The 17,091-nt window shown below is 29.5% G+C and overlaps 2 protein-coding genes across 3 annotated transcripts; one reads left to right on the top strand and one right to left on the bottom strand.

Moving 5' to 3' along the window:
• Positions 1-5,940: 5,940 nt before the first annotated feature.
• Positions 5,941-10,221, bottom strand: LOC103867945 (E3 ubiquitin protein ligase DRIP2). Of its 2 annotated transcripts, none has more exons than XM_009146041.3 (8): positions 9,994-10,221; positions 9,766-9,889; positions 8,472-8,571; positions 7,731-8,058; positions 7,218-7,621; positions 7,061-7,111; positions 6,715-6,787; positions 5,941-6,474 (listed from the first exon to the last, which is right to left on the bottom strand). In XM_009146041.3, the coding sequence occupies exons 2-8, from the start codon at positions 9,881-9,883 to the stop codon at positions 6,295-6,297; spliced, it is 1,254 nt and encodes a 417-aa protein (XP_009144289.2). In that variant the 5' UTR covers positions 9,884-9,889; positions 9,994-10,221; the 3' UTR covers positions 5,941-6,294. The 2 variants fall into 2 exon arrangements, with proteins under 2 accessions (XP_009144289.2, XP_009144288.2); XM_009146040.3 differs by having other exon boundaries at positions 7,722-8,058.
• Positions 10,222-15,031: 4,810 nt separating this feature from the next.
• On the top strand, positions 15,032-16,070 carry LOC103867946 (photosystem II reaction center W protein, chloroplastic). Its single transcript, XM_009146042.3, has 2 exons — positions 15,032-15,293; positions 15,586-16,070. The coding sequence occupies exons 1-2, from the start codon at positions 15,200-15,202 to the stop codon at positions 15,891-15,893; spliced, it is 402 nt and encodes a 133-aa protein (XP_009144290.1). The 5' UTR covers positions 15,032-15,199; the 3' UTR covers positions 15,894-16,070.
• The last annotated feature ends 1,021 nt before the right edge of the window (positions 16,071-17,091 follow it).

The raw sequence follows: 17,091 nt of genomic DNA on the forward strand, positions 1-17,091 counted from the left end.
GTTAAGTCATTTGACATAACCGATTATTAAGCTAGAATAAATTAATTGTTTATTTAATAAGTATAATAGTATATGAAGTGATTTTATATTTAGTCACAACATTTTCAATAGGTCCAAAAAAACATGCCACAGTAATTTCAAATAAGACTCTATTTTAATAGATTAGATTTAACGCAAAGAAAGCAATTAAGCTTCTCTGTAATCATGACATTAATAAATCAAATTTAGCTTAAGGATATTTTGCATGCATAAGATTCTGTGGCTTTTTTTTGCCTCATGTCATCGTTATATACAAAGTTTCAAGTAAAGTAAAATTTAAGATCGTTTAATTCCAACGTTTTGAGTTTACTTTTTGTAAGTAAAACCAAAACTCCCAATCCCAAAAGAAAAAGTGAAATTAAAAGCTTCTTTTCTTCTGCAGTTTCTAACGGTTACTTTTATTTTACCAAATTTCCTTCTCTTTTACGGATTCTCAGTAGAAATCAAAATGACGATTTTAGCAATTTTTTTTTTTTTTTTTGTAAAATGTTAAATTTATACCATTTTTGTTTGAGACAGAAATTACACACAAACAAGGAAAATGAAATGCAACTATCTACCGCAACACCGAAAACAAAAAGGAAAACACGATAGCAACAATCAGAAACTGCACCATTAGAACCCATTCGATCAGAGCAAGTCTATCTTTGGCTTCAGATTGCGATGAACCATCACACTATCAGTCTAAGTGTACCAAAACCTCTGGCTTGTCTAGTGTATTTGGTACACTTAGACTGATACACACAAGAGTCGCAATGTCGAGTCACCTTTTTTTTTTAAATTTATAACTTCCTTTTTTTTGGTTTGACAATCGAGTTTAGCACAAAGTTAAAATTAGAAAGATGAATACAAAAATATCTACTGATTAAACATTTAAACGGTTCCATTACTATACTACTTTGCTATTTGCTGAGTAACTGTTGTACAGTATTAGAGCCTTCCCCCGTATATATATGTATATATCAATCTAACATTATTGTAAAAGGTTTTTTATAAAATACTAGAAATAAAATAAATGCTATACAAAATTGACCCGAGAATCATAGAAATCACCAACCCATTTGCTATCTATACTATTATTTGAGAAGTGAATTTGCGGATTTGTCATGTTCTCCATAACTTTAGTTTGTCTTGCTTACTTGTCATATTCTCCATGATTTTAGATAATTTTGCTTATTTGTAATGTTTTAAATAAAAACTACATTTATCTAAAAGTTTATGATTGTGTATATGGTATTTTAATTCATGGAGGATTTGTTAACACATGTACAAAGTAACACTTGACCAATAAATAATTGTATATATGATATCTTTAATAATAATAAATATTTAAATTTAATATAAACTATTTTTATAAATTCATATATTATTTTAATCTTATTTTTAATATTAAAAAACAAAAGATAAAAATTAAATATTAATCTAATAAACTGAATATAATGTATATAAATATGTTCAAAAATATTACAATACGTGAGAGTTTCCAAATATTTAAACACAATAACGAATATTTTTTTTTGATGAATTTTTTTATAATATATAAATAATTTGATGCTTGATTTAAAAATTTTTGAGAGTATAAACAATAATTTACCATAATATAAATTGGTAATGACTAATGCATCTATTAACAACTAATTTATGATGTCATAGTGATTTTGCTTATTTTTAATATCTCCATGATTTTAGAAAATTTTACTTATTTTTTAGGTTCTCGATAATTTTAGTTAGTAGATTTGCTTATATAATTTTTAGATTATTCACACATAATATGTTAACGTTTCCATTATTAAACTTAATAATGATTATTTTAAAATAAAATTTTCTAAAAGTTTATAGGGAAATTTCCACAAATAGCACATTCATAGTACCACTTTTCATGTTTACACTAACCACTTTTACCCTCACTTTTAATGAAGGGTAAAAGACAATTATACCCTTAGGGTTAACTAATTTAGACTTAGGGTTTAGAGTTGAGGGATGGGGTAAGATTTTTGGAATGTGAAATTTAGGATTCAAATAAATATATAAATAAATACTTTAAAAATATATAAAAATAGTTAAAAAATAGTTTCAAACATAATTTTCGTTTTTCAAAAAGAAAATTGAAAAAAACAAATTCGAAAAAGATAAAAAAAATTTATAAAAAAGTTTGAATTTGAAAAAGTATAATTCGAAAACATAAAAAAAATTTTACTTCTTTTTTATTTTTTATTTTTTATTTTATTTATTTTATTTTTTTATTTTTTTTAAATAATGATTTATTATATATATATAACAAGGGCATAATAGTCTTTTGCCACTTAGTGAAGAAGATATTTTTGAAAATGTCTCCTTAGTGGTTGTAAAAATAAAAAGTGGTACCATGAAAGTGGTAAACATGTAATTTCTCCATGGGAAAGGGAAATTTCCACAAATAGCACATTCATAGTACCACTTTTCATGTTTACACTAACCACTTTTACCCTCACTTTTAATGAAGGGTAAAAGACAATTATACCCTTAGGGTTAACTAATTTAGACTTAGGGTTTAGAGTTGAGGGATGGGGTAAGATTTTTGGAATGTGAAATTTAGGATTCAAATAAATAAATAAATAAATACTTTAAAAATATATAAAAAAAATTAAAAAATAGTTTCAAACATAATTTTCGTTTTTCAAAAAGAAATTTGAAAAAACAAATTCGAAAAAAGATAAAAAAAATTTATAAAAAAGTTTGAATTTGAAAAAGTATAATTCGAAAACATAAAAAAATTTTACTTCTTTTTTATTTTTTATTTTTTATTTTATTTATTTATTTTTTTTTTTTAAATAATGATTTATTATATATATATATATATATATATATAACAAGGGCATAATAGTCTTTTGCCACTTAGTGAAGAAGATATTTTTGAAAATGTCTCTTTAGTGGTTGTAAAAATAAAAAGTGGTACCATGAAAGTGGTAAACATGTAATTTCTCCATGGGAAAGGGAAATTTCCATAAATACCACATTCATAGTACCACTTTTCATGTTTACACTAATCACTTTTACCCTCACTTTGAATGAAGGGTAAAAGACACTTATACCCTTAGGGTTAATTAATCTAGACTTAGAGTTTATAGTTGAGGAGTGGATATGGTTTTTGGAATGTAAAATTTAAGATTCTAATAAATATATAAATAAATACTTAAAAATATAAATTTTTTTTTGAAAAATAGTTTCAAACATAATTTTCGATTTTCAATAAAAAAGTTGAAAAACAAATTCGAAAAAAAAATTAAAAAAGTTCGAATTTGAAAAAGTATAATTCGAAAACATAAAAAAAAATTATTTTTTTCATTTGTTTTATTTTTTTTTATTTTTTTATTTAAATAATGATTTATTATATATATATATAAATAACAAAGATATAATAGTCTTTTGCCACTTAATGAAAAATGTATTTTTGAAAATATCTTTGTAGTGATGGTAAAAATGAAAAGTAGTAGCATGAAAGTGGTAAACATGTAATTTCCCCATTAATAATTGTATATATGATATCTTAAATAATAATAATTATTAAATGTAGTATAAATAAAATTATTTTTACAAAGAATTCATATATTGCCCAAATGATTAGTTATGAAATACAATTAACTTTATGTGTGTTTATCAATATTTCTACGTGTGATTCGTTGAAACATAAACCTTTATTCAGTGGATTCAATTTTTTATTATTAATGAATGTAATGTATAAAGAGATTTTTCAAAAAAAAAATAATACTGGAGAGTTTCCAAAAATATAAACGCAATAATGGATATATATAATTATATGTGGGCATAAATTATTTATAAATATTTTGATGAAATTTTTGTCATATATAAATAATACATTGTTTGATTTAAATATTTTAAGAACATAAACAATAATTTATCATAATATAAATTGTTAATACATATATTAATAAATAATTTATGCCCGCATATGCGGACTAAACATCTAGTAACTTTCAATTTTTCTATTTTGTTGTGACTTTCGATAATAAACCCACGACACAACTAATAGAACACACATAACTTAATTAATATAATAGAAACAACTTATACAAATTTATTTCGGTAAAGAAAATAGTTAAGGATACAATCAAAAGTTTAAGGGTAAAATGATAGAAAACGATAGTAGAAATAGAAATTTTTTTTGTATCCAAATCAAATGAACCAAATCTCTATTTATTAGTAAAAATTTTATGAATTTTGATATATAAAAAATAAATTTATAAATAAATTTAGTTGTAAATAATTATTGTTGAATAATTGAGATAATAAAAGAATTTAAAATCTATGCAAGTTAATAATAAAGAGACACATGTGAAAGTGGATCTCATTTTCCTGTTTATTTAAAAGTTGAATACTTTCAACTTATTGAATCCCACTCGACATTAAATACCCTCATTGCTTTTTTTTTTTTTTTCAACTGTTAAAAGTATTGTTTCAACAGGTGCAATGTAAGTAGCCTAATGATAAGAAAATATTAACCAATGTAAAGGTAACAGATTTAATAAAAATCTCTCAACAAGAGAGGTGACTGATTACTTCTGAGAAGAACTAATCAATACCTTCTCTTTTTATTTTTTACTTATTTTTGTTTTGTTATTTTAATCATAGAGATCTGTGGAGACACTCTCCAATGCGGTCCATGCGGATGCCCTAACTATCTATCTAACTTCTCTCTCGGCACTATGTGAAAGTTGAGGACCCCTTCTCGTCACGTACGTAAAGAGCAAAGATAGGTAATTCGTCGTCTAGGGAAGCCAGGCTGCAGTGACAAATTGTAACGTTTGTAAGTCGTATAGTTGTCAGACATGCTTTTGACGCGAATTCATACGGCTAGGCGTGCTTATCCTGCGAGGTGGGTCTTGGATTTGAGCATAAAAAGGAGGGAATCGAGCATTTATTGATACGGGTTGAGTGTATTGATGATGGAAATGCGAGCCACATCCAACATTCACCCAAACTAAATATATCAAATAGACATGGTATATTTTAAGAGTTATCTATGTTGAAATTATGCAAATCTCAGACGGCGTTCGGGTCTTCGGATCGGATTCGAGCTGGTTTTTCTCGAATCCAGGTCTTTCGGGTCTTAAACACTTAGATCCAATGGATATTTAAAAAATTTCGGTTCGGGTAGATTTTTTTCGGATCGGTTCAGATCTATGATTAAAATGCCCATAAAATATCCATAATTTTGCGGATATATATCGGGCCAGGATCGATTTGAGTATTTAGGATCTGAAAAGAACATGACATACCCAACTCCATCAAATTAAGTCGATATTTTTCATATATATATATATATATATATATATATATATATATATTTAAAATAAATTAAATGAAACTATTAGTATTAAAATAAAATAATTTTAAACTTTAAATTTTACATTTTAAAGCTTCATATTACTTAAAAATGTTACAAAATAATAACAAATGTTGTTAACAAAACATATTTCAACTAAATTATAAAATAATATATATTAAATAGAACACACAAAAATCATAGTTTTGGATATACTTGTTTTTAAGTCAGGTATAAATCAGTTCTTATCGGGTCGGTTTTGTTCGGGTCCAAATCTATTCGAGTCGGTTTCTCTCGGTTCTGATTATTTCGGTTAAAATAAATTTAGACCAAAAATGTATTTGTAAATTTTCGGTTCGGTTTCAGGTTAAATATTTTTGGACCGGTTCTGGTTCAGGGCCAGAATAAAATGCTCAGGCCTATCTAAGACAGCTTCAGAGCCACAAACATTGGACATTCGCCAGTTTCTTCCCCAAATACGAATCCAAACCTAGTTTTGAAGTTCCAGTTCTTGTGTAACATAAATAATAAAAGTTCCACCTTTAATTTTTTTTGGGTTGACTAAATAAATTTGCAAGTCACACAATAATTCCGTGTACATCTCCGTTAGTCCAAACAAAGGAACAAATGTTACATAGAAATGACAACAATATCCTATCTTATCATACATTCAAATGTCCAACAAGACATACAATCTCCTTTAAAAAAAGTAAATCTTAAATATCCTCCTTAGACAACAAAGTGTCTATCTCACCGATCATTCATTTTCAGATTATATGAAAATATATATATCATTACTAAACTACACAGTACATTCCACAGCTCCTGGCCCTGCACTTCACTTCTTACTCCCGGTGGTCTTAGGGAAGATTAAATGTAGAAGTAGAAGATTGATTTTTGTTTCTTCTGCAGACGATCATTAAACAGTTCTTTTAGTTGTTGCATTCAGGGACCTTCCGAGCATAAGCTAGCACCATTACAAATTCCTTTGCAGAGGAACCTATAGTTGCAGCCACTCTTTCATGCTTAGATGTTGTTTCCAACCACAGCTCCACTAAGCTGTGAAGCTCCAACGTTGGGATCACTGCTTCTCCCATACATCTTATCTCTACCTGTCATACCACATATATAAACAATTGTACAAAAGGGTGAGTTAGTTTTATTTCAAACGTTCAAGGATCTTAGCTAATTAAAACGGTAAGGAACCGGTGAGACAAATTAGCCATGATCTCAAAAGGATTGTTCCCCTATCACGCTATACTTGTGGCAAGTGAGTCATAAACATTGACTCTTTTTATAGAAGTACGGTCATCTTAAGCTAAAGTTGCAACTGCACAAAGAAGGTTGCTTACCTCAGTTTCACTCTTGAGATCAAGCTTCCTCATAAGGTACTTTTGGATAAACGAAACTGGAATATTCCCATCCCTGTCATATAATGGGACAGCAGATCAACTCTTGCACAGTTTCTTCCAAACAGAAAATTAGACAGTCCCTATCAAGAACTAGGTGTGCGACAATGTAGCCCAAAAATATAGAGGGCTCTACTGAGAAATGTATACCACATTAATAAAAATGACATAAAAACTCTCTGCGTAAAACAACTGCGAAATCAAATTTGAAACGATAAATGCAGTAAGTAATATTTTGCCAAATATAAACTCAATGCCAAGAAGATAGAGCCTTCAAAAGAAAACTTACCTTATTCTCAAGTAGTTTGCTGGAATCTGAGGCAAGGATGTTTCTCCTTCCCTGAAATCAGTAAGTCTAGTCAAGATAACAAGGCATAGAAATGGAAAGACAGAGAACATCTTGAACAGCGGTTTAAGAAAACTCAGATACAGAGCAAGAATCTCACTGATTATTTGAAGCTACAAGTGAGAACCAAACAGGACCCTTTCTCCTCTCCTGTTTCAGGCTTTCTGAATCCGGTAGTGGTGGGATTCTTGAATCACCAAAAGTGGACGACCTTTCACGTCGAGTCCTACGCGTTCTTTTAACCGTGGCAGTTTCTGATGTTGTTGGATCACCATTATTTCTGATCTCTTCCTCAAGTTTACATTTTCGTTTATAATCCTTTGTTTTGGTTTTATTCCCCTGAACATCAGCGTGAGATGCATTTCCATGCTCAGACTTTGTTCCGTTTGCCACATCCACAAGAAAATTTAAAGGTTTCCAAAGGTTTAATTTGGAATCCCAAGGTTCAGCACCATCCTTGTTTCTTCGATTAGAGAGAGACTGGCTAGGCTCTGCATATGAAGACTGCAAAGAAAAACATATATAAATGCATTGGTAACTCCCTACAGATCATAATCAGAACATAAATTAAAAGACACAAAGCGAAAGAGAGTAATCAAATCACCTTCTTTACCTGCCTTTTACTCTGAGTAAAATCTTTAAGCGTTTCAGGCGAGCTTCCGCTCTCTGTGTGATCATCTCCAATTTCTTCTTCCTTCTTCACAGTTCTCTTAGTGAATGAACCACTACCACGCACATCTTTCCTCATGAGAGATTTTGTTCTCTTTCCTGTTGTACCAGTTTGTGCTGAAACCCTTGGTGTGTCTACCACCAAAGACGAGATAGACCTCTCTTTCCTCCTTGCAGGTAATGTGATCGAGGACACAACTTCAGGCGCCCTCTCTCTTTTTCGTTTTGGAGTAAATATTTTAGCCTTCAAGTCTTGCAAAATGTGGTCGGGCCTAAAAGATATGAATAAGATTGGTTCCTTAGCAAATGTATGAGTTCACCACCAACAAAAGCTTATACAGTTATATAAGAATTAGTACTAGTCTTCTAAGGGAGAGATAGTACTAGCGAGAATTGATTCTGGTTCTCACTAAAAATAGTTGATGTCAGCAAAAGCTAATCAGTATATATGTGCTTCTGAATAAAATCATTTTTCTTTGATTGATTCCACATTATGCCACAAAACTTATTGAGAAACCTTCCATATATGACGCATTCCAGCATAGTCGTGTATAACTTTTTAGCATTATGTTAAAATTATTTGTTTCATCAATAGTAGAAGCCAAATATAGAAAGAAGGGATCACTGCTGAACCAAGCCTCATGGGTAAATTGTGTAATAGCAATAGAGGAGAAGAAGAAACAACCTTAGTTTCTCCAGTGGGGCACCCCCGAGGTCAATATCACATACTGGACAACTCTCTATCTCATCCTCTGTGATTTTCTCATAGATGCATTTTCTACAAACTGCATAAAAGTGATATAATGACTTATCTCATTTATATAGATAATAACTATCAAATAAGAAAATAAATGATTTGTATCATATGTGATCAAATTACTTCAAATATCAAACAAACAATTTCTCGGGATTCATTAACAAAAAAATAATTTCTCGGATCTAAAGTTCAACTAAAAATGAGTAGCATTATGTTTAGAGGTTTAAGCAAGATGGCTGGCTGCCAAGTTTGAAACTTATTAGGTGCAAGAATAGATTTATCTGACTCCTATATAGCAATGCCGATTATTTTTTATGGCTTCAACTGTATCATGTACTAACAGTTGTATTGACAGGAACTTGTAGACTAGTGGTTGATAGACTTTGTCCAGTTTGGTATAAATCATGCACTTAGATAGTTAACAGCCTAAGGAAACGAGATAGAATAATATCAAAACACAATTAATTAATGGTGATACTGCTTGTTTGTGTCCCCAGAAACCAAAGAGAAAATCAAAATGAGAACACTTAATTGTGACAGTGCTGTAAGCAGATAGTGCAAGGCACGGTAAACATTCCAATTCAAAGGATGCTAAAAACAGACAGAAACTTCAAGGGAAATATCTGAGTTTTGGCATATGGAATCGCAGTTGCTAACATATACTTCTCTTGAATCAGATGGAAAAGAGCATGACAATATGTGGTTTACTTAAGCTCCACAACTACAGAATGTCAGACTACGTATAATAATTTGACTAGTTTTGCAATCGCAGTAAACAAGGAAATGTTCCCCGCTGTATAACTTTGGCATTGTACATTGGTGTTGTCAAATTAAAAAAAAAAAAACTTGAATAATATACAGAGAAATCCATTCGAAAGATGACTGTGTAATGTATTAAATGAAGCTAAAGGCCAGTTAGATCTTCAAGATATCTAAATTGACTTAAATTGAAATAGAATCTTGAAGAAGTAAAGAGAGGCTACTAGTACTGGTCCTTGTAACTTGAAACTTCCCAACACAAAACTTACATGCTGGATACAACAAAGCATGTGACACCCCTAAGTAACAACAACAACATGATTAGCCAACACCATTATCGTTGACCAAGAAAACACACCGCAACTTGAAGGCCAAAACCAAGATTATCAATCAATCAATCAAGTACGTACACGAGGAAGCAACTCAAAAACCAAATTTAAAACGTAAATCGAAAAGAACTAACAGGTGTGAAGGCACTCGGAGATAGTGGTGGCGTCGCGGAGGAGGTTATCGCAGAGAGAACAAGTCATGCATGCCACCACCGTCTCCCTCTTCACCTTAGCCACCATTTCTCCCTCCATTGCTCTCTATCGAGACGAAGATTACTCGGTTAATCGTTACGTACTATTATCCCCAAAAACTGCATGTAGACTTAAAAAAACAGCGACGACCCGCAGAGAAAGAAGCTCACCCAAATTTACGTTCACGTCGGCGATAGAGACGTTCGAATCCAAATCCGATGGGATCTCTCTGCACTTAATTTGAGGGAGACGATCTGAAATCGAAGAAAGGTTAATGCCTGCCTCTCTCTCCTCTCCTCTGTGGAGAATAGAAACTATCCCGTCGTCAAACAGTGAAGAATACACGTTTCCTCCTTTTTTTTCCTTTTTTTTTTTGTAAATGGGCTTTTCGGAATCAGGGTTTTCAAAGCCCAGCAGTAATGAACTCTCTGCGGTTTTCACTTTTGTTTACTTACAGTTTAAACTAAAAAAGGTAAAAACTTCTATTCTGAGAGCAAACGTGACTCAAATGTCTAACAAAATTAAGATAAGATTTTAGAGGATGGAACCAAATGAGTTGATGGATTAGATTCTGTTAACTTACTTCAATTAATGTTCCTACTAGGTGACCGACCCGCACCCTATGCGGACATAACAAAATTCAAAATATAGAATAAATAATGTATAGTTTTAGAAATAACGGATTTTACATCTTAATACCACCGTCTTTGCGAGAAAGCATCAGTCATGAAAAAAGCTGGTACTCAATATTTGACATGGACGAGAGGAACAAAGTAACTTCAGTATCAAGAGGCAGTTATTGTGTATATGTATAATTGCAACGTCTCAAAAATAATTTGTGTGTTTAAGAAAAAAATTTCAAGAGGGATTTTATAGTGTAATAAGGTAAGTCATTACAAACAAATTAAGAATTTAGAAACATTAAGGTAAATTGGCATTTAAAATTTCAATAAATGTGATAATAACTTAGGCAAGAAATGTTTAAAATAAATAAGGTAACTTACATATAAACTATTCATAAGTTACTTTGCAACTTACACATGTCAAATCAGAAAACGACATGTGCAATAGAAAAGAGCTGAAGAAAACGACATGTCAAATCGATGGTGTTTCCGGAATCTTTGTTGTAATTTCTCCATAAGTGAAGAATCCTAACCTCAATACGTCATGTATTTTTACATGATTTTAATTGCTTGATAAAAGACACTCGGTTTTTGGAAGCTTGAACTATTGCCATACTGTTTTTAAAAATTTGATATCTTCACAATACTGTATTGTATTATATGTAAGACCTTGAGAGTATCTTTATATATAGTCGACTTTTCATAATAAATGACATTTGAATATTTATTTTCTGCAATAAATATTGAAATAGATTAAAGAAAGATATTAACTCTACATTGTCATAAGCTGGTTTGCATTTAATATATATAAGAACTTGCGCAAGTAATGCATATTTAAAACAAGGTAAGTCATTAAAAATGAATTAACAATTAAGAAAGATTTAAAAGTCGAATTAATGTGATACTAACTTGCGCAAGAAATGCTTATTCTCAATAAGACAATTTTATATTGTCGACCTTTCAAAAATAAATGACGTTGCTATATTTATTCTTCACAATAAATATTAAAATAGATTAAAGAAAGTTATCCCCCTATTAACTATTTCACCGGGAATTTTATATTGTAATAAGGTAAGTCATTACAAACGAATTAAGAATTTAGAAACATTAAGGTAAATTGGCATTTAAAATTTTAATAAATGTGATAATAACTTTGGCAAGAAATGTTTAAAATAAATAAGGTAACTTACATTTAAACTATTCATAAGTTACTTTGCAACTTGCGCAAGAAAAAAAAAATTATTCATAAGTTACTTTGCAAAATAAATAAGGTAACTTACATTTAAACTATTCATAAGTTATTTTAAAATTCTGATAAATTTATTCTTTAAACAACAATAAATAATTTAAAAATAATATTAATAAACATGTTTGGATTTTGTTATATTTAAAATATTTATTATATAATTATATTCGAATACAATTCATCAAGTATAGTATAAAACTATTATAATTATCTTATATAAAATTTCGTTCATTATATTTTTATAGTTTATAAATATTGAAAGTGATATATAAAACATTATTAATCTTTCTATAATTTCGAGAATTAGTTTCCATAAATTGTTATTTGTAATATTCTTTAGATTATATGGCAAGTGGTGTTAAATGATTTTAGACTTACCTTAAATTTTTAGATCTAAATTAAATAAATAAAAATTAAGAACAATCGACCAATCAAATTATAACAATTAAATTAAAACTTCACCTATGAGCGACACGTCACCAGAAATCACTAAAGTGACTTCTTTTTTAATATATAGAGGGATTTATAAAAAAATTCAATGATTTCATGGTAGAATCATAATAGCACACGATATTCAATAATTCAACACATTGTTACAAGTTAAAGCTTACAATTTAGAGTCACTAAGACTTAGCATACAATTGAGACCCTAAACTTATCTATTAAAATGGATTTGTACCGTTAGATATATCATCTATATAATCTATATATAAGCACGTCCGGCTCAATGTTTTACTGGGCCCTGTACAATTTTAATTTTTATATGAGTAATATTAATAATCTGTAAAAACATGACCCTAAATTTTTTTTAAAACGGACTTTAAATCTTAACTAAAATTTTGCAAAAATATACGGGCCCTGTGCAAATTCATCTTGGGCACATGCCAAGTGTCGGGCCTGTATATAAGTTGTTTACGTGCAATTTATCGTGTTTTTTTTTGCATATCTTCTGGCATTGCCATCAGGCCAAGTTGGTTTAGATTCTTATACAAGGTCAGCTTTATGGATACTGCAGTTTTTTTAGGATGTGGACCAAAAACAAATAAGTACATACTGTTAGGAAAAAAAACTGTCATAAAAAACTAGTATGCAAGGTCGGCGTACATATAAATAGGGCCCCAAAAATAATTTTAGACCCCAAAATTTATAATTTTTGTTTACATAGATATAGTCACATGCCTCCGAAATCTTAGGGTCGATCTTACTAGTATGGGTTGGATACGAAGTAGAGCTGAAAATTATTATCCGGGATCCATTTCGGATCTGTTTCGAAAATAAGATAATCTAGGATATCTGGATTTGGAAAGAAGCATGAAATACCATAATACACCCCCCTTTTTTTTTTTGATAAAGGGCTTCTACCATAATACACTTTTTCTTCCGGATATCAAAATATTGGCTAACTACCGCAGTTGAAAAGATTAATATCTTAAAGTGGTTGGCTACTTGTAGTTTTGATGTTGAATTCATGTTCTCAAGTGGATGGGAGAGTTTAGCTCACCATTTGAAATTATTATAAGATGCAATAACGAGAAAAATTAATATGGTAAATGATAAGCTATTTGATTGTGGATTTATTAACAGACACAATTTTCTGGCTTTTATCGAGATAGTAAGTATCATCTCTAAGAACTTACTAGCCAAGGTTGTGATCTTTAAATCTTCGTATGAATTGTTAATCGTTGTCATGACTCTTAAAACACGTCACTGAAAGAATATTTGAAATCTTTAAATCACGATTTTTATATTTAAATAAGTTCTTTCAATTTCATTTAAGATACATGCAGAATTATCATTGGCATGCGTAGCCTTACATAATTTGATTGGTAAACATTATCGATCAGATAAATTCTCTGTTGAAGATCCCGATGACAATGCAGAAAATATGAAAGCCAACAATGCAAGAGATGATTTTGAAAAATGAATTTTTTTTTCAAAAGACGGTGAAAACATGGAAAGAGGCTGGTTTCAATTTATTTATTTGCAACAATATTATACTCTCTCTCTGTTCCCGAAAGAAAGATTTTCTAGAGTATTCACGCATATTAAGAAAACAATTAAGTTTTTACAATTAAATTTATTATTTATTTTACTATACATTTTCCAATAAATATCAACCAATAGTATTCAACCAATTCAAAAATTTTCAATTAATGTTTCTTAAAAGTATACAACTTTTCAACATTAACTACTAAAAGTATCTTAAATTTTTAGAAAATTTATCATTTTGGAACAAAAAATAAATCTAGAAAATCCTACTTTCACGAACAGATGGAGTATTATTTTTTTATTATTGATTTATAATTACAATGAACTCCATTAAAATTCGGTATAAAATGAATATATTACAACCAAATCTATTATATTCCATCTTATTTTCCAAAAGAATTCAGTCGAATCTATTAAAATAATTATAGTTACAATTCCATAAAATTCCATTGAATTCATTTTTTCAATAATTGTCATTCGGTTCAGTTGAGTTATTTTCTTCTTTGTCAATGTTATATAATTCGCTTCAGGGAAAATTTCATAAAAATACTCCAACTAAATTTTATTAAACTTTTTAATTTCCAAACATTTTTGCTATCCAGTTTAATACCCAAACTAATTAATTTGCTCATTTTAATCCATTTAATTTAAAAATTGTGTACATTTTAATACCCAAATTATGCTCATTTTAATAATAAGTTTCAAACTAAATTTAGAAAATCTCTATTATTCAAAAACAAATTGTAAAACCTTGAGATTTATTTAATTTTTTTAAAATAAAAGTAACTAAATTTTGGACAATCTTAATATTTTATAATATTAGTTTTGTTTTAATTTCAAATTAAGTTTGTTCAGAATTAAAATTTTATAAAATTTTAAATATTATCCAAAAGTTAGTTACGTTTATTATTAAAATTTAAAATAAAATTTGAAAACTTTCAGTTTTTTTTAATTATAGATTTTTTTTTAAGTTTTGCTTAAAACGTAATAATATTTTTGATTAAAATTAGCATAGTTTGACTATTAAAATGAGCGCAAATTAAAAAGTAAATGTATTAAAATAAGAAAAATATTTAGTTTAGGTACTAAATTGGGTAGCAAAAAAAAAGGCATTAGAAAATTTAACGAAATTTAGTTGATGTATTTTTAGGCAAGTTTCTCTTAGCTTCATTTTTTATACACCACAATTTTTCAGAGCTTAATTTCAAATTTAGTTAACAGCAACAACAGTGTTGGATGCAATTTTATGTAAACTTTTTTTTTGAGCAACTATTTTATGTAAACTTATATATAATCCACATCAGTAGAGAAGAGGGAATGAGATTAAATATGACACGTGGGGGGAGACCATTGGTGGAGAATGGATAGAACCATATCCAAGCTAGATGGTTTGTATTGGTTCTGAGAGATTTTTCTCCACCACTGATTTAGTTGTTATGCTCGATTCAAAAAGCCAACACAAGCAAAACAATTAAAGGTTGTGTAGTTGTTGTAAGCAAAAAAGAGAGATAGAGAGAAATGGCTAGCTTCACCGCCTCCGCTTCCACCCTCTCGGTCGCTCGTCCTGCTCTCCTTCTCAAGCCCACCGTCGCCGTCTCTGCTCCTGTTCTTGGTAAAGTTCGTTCCCTTGTCTCTTCTTCTATCTTAGATCTCACCTTATACTAGAAACTCAATCTGGTCACATGCAAAGCGAAGATCTCTTGGTTTGCTTTATATATTCCTTGTGTGGTTGATCTTTAGTAGTTTGGTGGAGAGTCAACATGATTTCAAGAAAACCATTTTGACTAAAAGTTCTTGTTGTGAATGAATGTGTGATTTAAAAATATATAGACCGGAGCTTGCAAGAACCATTTTGGAAGTCACTGGTTTAGAGTTGTGAACTTGTTTTTATTATTGTTGCTCAGGTTTGCCTCCAATGAGTAAGAGGAAGGGAGGAGTGAAGTGCTCGATGGAGACCAAGCAAGGAAACGTCTCAGCCGTGGGAGCTGGAGTTTCTGCGGCGGCTACAGCAGCTTTGACAGCTGTGATGAGCAGCCCGGCTATGGCTTTGGTGGACGACAGGATGTCAACTGAGGGAACCGGCTTGCCCTTTGGACTTAGCAACAACCTCTTGGGATGGATTCTTTTGGGAGTGTTTGGTTTGATCTGGACTTTCTACTTTACCTACACTTCATCTCTCGACGAGGATGAAGAATCTGGTCTTTCACTCTAAACATGAACTATATATGTTCTTCATCAGTGTCATCTCTCTCCTTTTCCATTTTCGTGTGAGGACATGAACCAAACAGTGTTATTCTGGTTACTTGTAATTTAAGCAAACACCAAAAAAACTATTTTTCATGTGTACATGTTTCACAATCTGTAGAATCAAAACACCTAATACATTTAAGAAACTTAATTTTGTTTATTATAATAAAATCTGCAAGAAAATAAAAACATTATAGTAGTTTAAATTCTCTAAATAAATATTAGAAAAACTCTTAGATATTATTGAAAAAAGATAAAACAAGATGACGAACACAAGAATCTTCTGGAGCTTTATCCCACATTAGTCCAATTTCATCGTTTGTTTTGTAAGCTTTTGCTCTAGCCAAAGGACTCCGTCCTCTCTTAAACATGTACCTGCCTTGGTATTTGATTAAGACCACTTGGTGATCCCGAATTCTTGATCGTAATATAATCCATGTCTGGAACTATAGAAATCTTCAACCTTTTGTTTTGGTGGAAATAAATCCCCTATATATTATTTGAGAAGCATTACAACATTTTTTGTAGCCACATGTCATCACTAGAATGATTCTTAGAATCCTTAGAGAAATAGGTTGGTCCATCTAAATATAAAATAAGATTTTTATTAAATTAACCATAAATATATTATTAATGTGATGCATTACTTCCTTAAATAAAATTATGGAATTGCCTAATGTGGCTAAAGTATATATATGACAATTAATTATTTTGAATAATAAAGATTTGATAAAAATAAGTGTGTCTTATATTATATTTAATTAATTTTAAACTATTAAAATAAATTAAACAACCATAGTAACCATATAATAAAAATTAATTTTTTTCTTTATATGTTATACTTTGAATTTTTTTAAACGAGTATAAATTACTAAAACTGTTAAAAGTTTCACATTCAAATTTTATGATCCATGGTTTAAATTTTTGTTATGACATGATACAAATAATTAAAAAATCATATAAGTTGAAAGTCTCATTTAATAAATATTACAATAAAAGATATAGGAATATATGTATATATATATATATATATTAATCTCAGAGTGAAAATTTTGTTATCAGTAATTTAATTTTTTTGCTATAACAGATAAAAATGATAAAAAAATATGAGCAAAATATATTATTTAATAAATATTAATATTAAAATATACTATATATATGTT

Source organism: Brassica rapa, chromosome A05 (genome assembly GCF_000309985.2).
Source record: "Brassica rapa cultivar Chiifu-401-42 chromosome A05, CAAS_Brap_v3.01, whole genome shotgun sequence".
NCBI lineage: Eukaryota > Viridiplantae > Streptophyta > Magnoliopsida > Brassicales > Brassicaceae > Brassica > Brassica rapa.

Bases quoted from the DNA above. Each gene is read 5' to 3' on its own strand.
- LOC103867945 (XM_009146040.3), bottom strand. From the start codon at position 9,883: ATGGAGGGAGAAATGGTGGCTAAGGTGAAGAGGGAGACGGTGGTGGCA. The intron at 7,112-7,217 runs GTGAGATTCTTG...TACTGATTTCAG, and splicing joins CTTGTAGCTTCAAATAATCA to GGAAGGAGAAACATCCTTGC. The intron at 6,475-6,714 runs GTAAGCAACCTT...GTGGTATGACAG, and splicing joins ATCTCAAGAGTGAAACTGAG to GTAGAGATAAGATGTATGGG.
- LOC103867946 (XM_009146042.3), top strand. From the start codon at position 15,200: ATGGCTAGCTTCACCGCCTCCGCTTCCACCCTCTCGGTCGCTCGTCCT. The intron at 15,294-15,585 runs GTAAAGTTCGTT...ATTGTTGCTCAG, and splicing joins CGTCTCTGCTCCTGTTCTTG to GTTTGCCTCCAATGAGTAAG.